Genomic DNA, 6,764 nt, shown 5'->3' with positions numbered 1-6,764 from the left:
AGAAGTTCAAAGTTTATTTTATTTATCCATAATAAAAGTAATGATCGACAGTAGTAGCCCACAATCAAATGCATTCTGACACAGTAGCATGCATTCCTTAGTTTATAGTTCTACAGTTCTTATATATCATGCATCTTTTTTATTAGGCTGTTCCTTTATGAGAAACCTTCAATATAATACTAACCAAGAACTATGGGCTGTAAATGCTATTAAGAAATAAATAGCTATACAGGATAAGCAGTGTTGAATATCTCCAAAATTTACAGTATAAATATCCAAATCCTCATAAGTATTAGTAAAAAACATTTCCAGTGCATTTATGTATTCAAAGCATACAAATAAGAATTGGTTCATTACAAAAGTTAATTACTCCGAGGAGCTGTTCTAAATACAACACCTATACTGTGCTTGCGTCTGAAAAATTGGCCAAAGGTTGAAATGAGATGTACAAAATATTTCTTTATTATGAAGATAAAAAAAAATTGCATATATGAGTGAATTGTTTTAAAAGAAGACATCAAACCAGATCTGACAACAACAGTCATAAATACTGATAAGAATACTGTCTAATAATGTAAAGTTATACTATTGAGACAACATTAAAAATACCCTTGAAGTATGTTAATGATATACCTGTACTTGAAGTGTATATAACTTTACAAAACTCAATGGGTTATGGAGCAGATGGAGCACAAGGAAATTATGCCCCTGAATAGACAAAAGAACATATGTGAAACCTATTATTTCAACAAGGTGCTATGTTAATTAAATATTATGCCTTATAGAGTATATCATAGTGTCCTGGGCGGTAGAGTAGATGAATGATTGGTTCCTTATCCTCTGGGAAATCATGAGACACAATTGCAGCTCCTTCTCCTCGGTCTAAGTACATCACTCTTACACCAACTCCCACAGCAGCTGTTAGTGCTACGATGTGAAGATGGTCACACTCTCGGTACATTGGCTCCACTTCCTGAAAGCAAGAACCATTTTCAGGTATACTGTACTGCATCATTTCTTACCAATGTTACACTCCAAAGTATTGAAATATGAAAATATCATAAAATATACTATCATCAAAATTATGCTTTTAATACCACTGGTCAACAAGGTTTTTGGTCCATGAATCATATTTGATGATTCTCACTAATTGAAGCATACTGATTAATTACAAATCTACCCTTACTTTTGCTGTATCACATCTAGTTTTCAAGGCATAGCTTATACAATACCTAGATATTTTAACTGTCAAGCTGACTGACTTAGTGAAAATTTTGTAACATATATGCTCACAGAGCAGTATTTATGCAGGGAAGAAGGGGTAGATGGTCCTTTTACAAAACCTCCAAAATACAGCTTATAACAATCTTGAAATCTGAAGAACAGCATAATAAGGATTACTGTACGATATTTAAAGTGGTCCTTCACACTAACCTGTTTACAAAACTCCTCTACTGTCCTGCCACCTTCAATAAAAAAGCTAAAAAACTCTGCATTCTTCTGAAGGTGTGCTGAGATGAGAAGTCGCAGGTACACCACTAGATAGTCCGAGGTTCCAGCATCGTTACAAACAGCTTCTACACGACCCACACTGCCACTGCCTTCCAAGTCACTCACAACCTCCATAAACTGGAAATGAAGAATACAGTCATAAAAAGTGTAATAAAAAATTGACCAAAGATGACACCCTTTAAAATGTTTCCTACACTTTGTGAAATGGCAGTCCCCAAACAAGGTAATTCAATTTAGCCCCAGGCATTACTGTGGTAGGTGGCCAACTCAATGTACCCTCTGGCCACATGATTTATCTCATGTCCCATGACCTGGCAATCCAGAGTGCTATTAACTGAGCCATGTACGACTGATTTGCTTTATAATTCTGCATACTGAATAAATTTTAATCCTCTTTTTATCGATCACAATTATCTTTATCCCGGATTAAAGCATTAGGTCTGGACACCAATAACTTCATCCATCTGCAGAATGCAAACTGATAATAAGTGAGTGAGTAAGTTAGAGGCACTACAGAAATAAATAAACAGGTACAATATACTGTACATGACATCTTTATTAAATGTCTAGCAATTAGGCCTGATGCTTATCTTGTATCAAACTTACCATTTCATGGAAATCTTCAGTAGTAAACTTGGGAAATCCCATATCAAAAAGTTCTTCTTTGCTTCCTTCTAGGTATTTCTTGAATCTGAAAAATATACTGTATTGTCTCAAAATAGTCATGGATGAAACACATTAATTAATCAAAACCTGATGTAACATTTTCCACTAAACATACAGTCAGCCCACGCACAATACTTCTTTAATCTACTGACTGAAGGCAATATCCCATCACCCCTGTGATGTTACCATAAAGTGGATCAGTCAATTTTTGTTCTCAAGTATCAGTTGCCTGCAAAATGACAAGTAGGTAGGCTGGGTACCACTGGCTGGTGTGTTAATATCAGCTAAGATAATTTTCACATGAGGTGAGAAAGATCGTACAAGGAACATCGTACAGTACTGCTGTCTTTATGAAAGAGTACAGTGGTCCCTCAGTTAACGAACACAATTCGTTCCACAGAGTCGTTCATTAACCAAAAATTTTGTTAACCGAATCCATTATTTCAATGGGATATTGGGTAATTGGTTCCAGCTCACAGAAAAGTACATACAAAGTATAAACAAAATGCAGTAAAGTACACTAACTTTGAGGTGTGTATGTAGAATGTTGCTGGTTGATGAGGATGATGGGAATTAGAAGTGGGGGTGGAGGAGGAGAAGGGAGAGAGAAGGAAGTGGGGATGGAGGAGAAATCGCCTTTCTTTGGACCCATGCTTGATGCAGTAATTTCACCAATAAAATTTTAAGTTCACTAGCTGTAATTAAAGATTATTTTATTTAAATCAACACTGCACTGCACTATATATTATCAATATGTTAACTAAATTTCAGAATAACCAATAATTTTAATATAAAAACGTAAAAATACTCTGTATTCAAGAGAGCGACAAACACGATGTTTCCTCCACAGTAAACAAAGTTAAACTGACGCTTTGGCGGGTGAGTCAAGCGGCTGATGGGCACACAAAAAACTAGTTCCCTGTATTGCATATAATTATTGTCAATATGTTAACTAAATTTTAAAATGACTAATAATTTTAATATAAAAAATGCAAAAATATTTAAGAGCACAACCTTCTTGATATTTACTCCACTGGAAACAAATGTAAACATAGAACAGATTACTGTATTGGCAGACTAGCCGATCACCTGATGCTCACAACAAAACGTGTTTGTCGTAAGGACTTCGTTAATTGAAGTTTTGTTCGTTAATCGAATTGAAGATCCTTATGGGAGCTAATTCATTAACCGAAATTTCATTAATCAAACCGTTCGTTAGCCGAAGGACCACTGTACTCTATTTGATGCCACTTTCAATATGGTACAAATATACATGTATACAGTATATACTGTACTGTATATATTGTTTAATTCTTGAAAAAGGTGCCACACAAGGGGAAGGGTGTTAAGTCACAATAGCGCTGCAGTGAAATAATTAACAATATGGGACTGTATGGTAATGACACACACAGTAAACAGGTTTTTTGTAAGTTGTTTACAGTGCAATACTACATGCACAAATCTCATGATCATAATACTATACAGTATATATCTACTGGCACAGTGAAATGAATTTTCCTCACTTACGACAGTGATATTATGAAATGGCTTCTTCCTTCTGCTGTTCTGATATTCCACTGGATAATTACATTCAGTAGATGTAGTACAGTACTTGTCTTCATGCTTAATGCTTACTTTTGTGTTCAGTTATACAGTACAATGTGATGCACATTGCTATTGGCTGGTTTATGATTTATACTTGGACGAGAAAAAAATTCTTAAAATTAAAACAAGGTAGTTCTCATCTGAATAATGATGTTTGATAAGAAAATGGCTAAGATTTATGTGGAGGAGAAAACAGAGATGATTGTTAGAATGGTAGATCAAAGTACCTCATCATGTGACTGTTGTACTGCACTGATAAAAATTAATACAGTACTGCACACTGCTTAAACTATACTCACCTAGCTAATTCATCCCTGTGATGAATACAGTACTCTAAGTAAGCAAATATGAAACCTCTTAGAAAGCAGTTGCCATCTGGTCTAGTGCGTCGAACATTTGAGAACTTGGGCAGAAGAGTTCTAACCTGTTAGTAAAGATAGAAAAAGAATAGTACTGTAGTTTCAAATTATAAATGAAATAATTGCTTGGGATAATGAAGAATTTAAAAAAATTTAATTGGCTACCTTAGTAAAATGGCATAATACTGTAATTAAAAACTACACATTACACCTCTCCGTTAACCAAACCAGGTTTAATTTATCCTCATCTCCATTATTATTATTATTATTGTTATTATTATTATTATTATTATTATTATTATTATATAAAAACCCTGAACAAAAAGTAAAGTGCTATAGACCATAACAATTGCTCACACAGCAAAATTAAAGGATAGCACTGCACTGTACAGTAATAGACTCCATTAAGAACCTGCAGAAACAGAGACACAAGTAACACATAGAGAACTGATTAAAGGAAACCTGAATAATGCCAGTCATGATCTGTATGAGAAGCACCAGTAACACACCTTACTAGAGTATACAGGATCATTTGAATACTCCTCCTCCAGTGAACCAAGACCAGCAAGTGACCCTACCATTGACGTGTTAGCCTTAATCTGTAAATATTATAAAGATCATTTTAGATCACACCATAAATACTTTTGATAGCAATGAACTAGACAGACGGACACACATATCAGGATAGTTTCTAGTTATCCAGAGTCTATACTGTAGATATTATATTCACAGGTCATTTTATACAGACTTAGGTTATACCCAATATTGCACTATTATTACATGACCCTTATGCAAAAGCTTCACAAGGTTTATTTATAATCAATAGGGAAAACTACCATACTGTTCTGTACCTCTTCAGCAATTTGCTTTTCCTGTGCCATGATGAGCTCATCTTGATTGACATCTGTAAAGAAAAGCACAGGATTAACACTCTAAGAATCGATTATGTAGAGTACATGTATACTGTACTTTTAGAATTACAGTACTGATTAAACACACAAGTATCTTAATGCATGGTGAGAGGTTATGTGAAGCAATCCTGAAGTTAACATCAATAACACTATTACTTCTATAACGAGATGGTTCAACGGTGGTTTACGGCATTTCACTGAAGCATCAAGGTTGGGAGGCCAATGCCATCCTGCTAAGTCTTAAGCACTGAATATTCAGTAATTTTTTTCTAACTCCTCATCAGATTTACTAAAATAATATTCTAAAATCATTGGGTTAGGTCCGATTAGTTTGGTTGGTATCATCTATCATAAATGAATACTGTGCATGCCAGTCTTGAAGTCATATACTATAAAGAAACACTCAACACATGTTTTCCTGTAGAAAGTTTAGAACTTCAGACAATTTAGATATTTTCTATCTATTTTTGTAGAGCCCTGCCCTTCTTTCTGCAGTGAGAAGCACCATTTACTAATTCTACCCCCCCCCAAACACACCTATAAACCCCAAAATTAATAGAGATTTTCCCTTTTCCCCTGGGTATAACCTTACTAAGTCTGGATGATATTCACCAAACAGTAATGATGTTAGTACATGAAATAGAATGTTCCCAACGAGTGGACTAGCTGGCGGATGGGGACAACATTAAATAAACTGGCCCGGCTACAGTGCCATAATAACTGACCGTCAGTATTCATGGTAATAAAAGCAACATCTTACTGGGGTCATATTCACATGGTTTAGTTTGGTTCTCCTCTCTGTGGTGGCTCTCCATCAGGCAGGTCGAGGCGTCGTCGCTGCAGACACCAGTTTGTTTACCATATATACCACCTTGTCCCAACACGTTAATTACACAACAATGATACACGGTAAAACTTAAACTTTAACGAGCTAACATTTATAATAGCTATTAAAGAATAGTAAAGTGTCAACAAATATTCAGTTAATTATATAATATAGACAATGAATTATAAATTTGGTTATGAATTTAATATTAAGTTGAAGACACAGTCACAATTGAAATACAGAATTTGGTGACTATGGAAACCAGGTTTCGAAATTAATTTTGAAAGCCATTAGAAATTTATCCCGTTGATATCAAGAAATAAATGATCTTTATCCCAAATTAATGCACAGCTGTACCTTTAATGGTCCTCCACCTGAGCACACAGGGTAGTGGTAATGAAGGGTGGGGTAATTTATAGGGTGAACATACTATTTTTCTAATTCGTCATTGATTACCGGAAATGATTCGATAAATTAAGTAAGTTTTACTATTATTTTGTTTTGATTTATATCCTAGATGAATGCACAATATCTGTCAAATTCCACTTCTAGTACCTTCTCGAGTTAACGTTGCTCGTGTTATGTACGATAATTACCAAACTGTGAACGTATCAACATTTCTCTAATTATTAATAGACTTGTGTAATTACCGTAGAAAACCCATATTTCTGTGTTTAAATTATAATTGCTCTTAACCTGTCTATTTATGATTCCATCACAAACAATAATAGAGACAAATAAACTGGGCAGTGGTATATTGCGATATCTTTCAGTGTTTATATTATACCATAAGGTGCTACACGAGCATTCGTGAACAAATGTGAATTGTTATATGAATATCACTATATATTATACCTGAAGGCCATTTGTTTATAGGATGTCGTT

General features: G+C 34.6%; 1 protein-coding gene across 2 annotated transcripts; it reads right to left on the bottom strand.

Moving 5' to 3' along the window:
- LOC121878300 (ubiquitin thioesterase otubain-like) lies at positions 1-5,964 on the bottom strand. 2 transcript variants are annotated; one of them, XM_042384400.1, is made up of 7 exons: positions 5,829-5,964; positions 4,994-5,046; positions 4,652-4,741; positions 4,083-4,207; positions 2,119-2,203; positions 1,435-1,629; positions 1-973 (listed from the first exon to the last, which is right to left on the bottom strand). In XM_042384400.1, the coding sequence occupies exons 1-7, from the start codon at positions 5,866-5,868 to the stop codon at positions 773-775; spliced, it is 789 nt and encodes a 262-aa protein (XP_042240334.1). In that variant the 5' UTR covers positions 5,869-5,964; the 3' UTR covers positions 1-772. The 2 variants fall into 2 exon arrangements, with proteins under 2 accessions (XP_042240334.1, XP_042240332.1); XM_042384398.1 differs by having other exon boundaries at positions 5,814-5,933.
- Positions 5,965-6,764: the final 800 nt, after the last annotated feature.

The sequence above is a fragment of the Homarus americanus genome, unplaced genomic scaffold, assembly GCF_018991925.1.
Source record: "Homarus americanus isolate GMGI-L3 unplaced genomic scaffold, GMGI_Hamer_2.0 scaffold41027, whole genome shotgun sequence".
Taxonomy (NCBI): domain Eukaryota; kingdom Metazoa; phylum Arthropoda; class Malacostraca; order Decapoda; family Nephropidae; genus Homarus; species Homarus americanus.
Note: the sequence above shows the minus strand (reverse complement) of the source record. Positions and strands in the feature narration are given on the sequence as shown.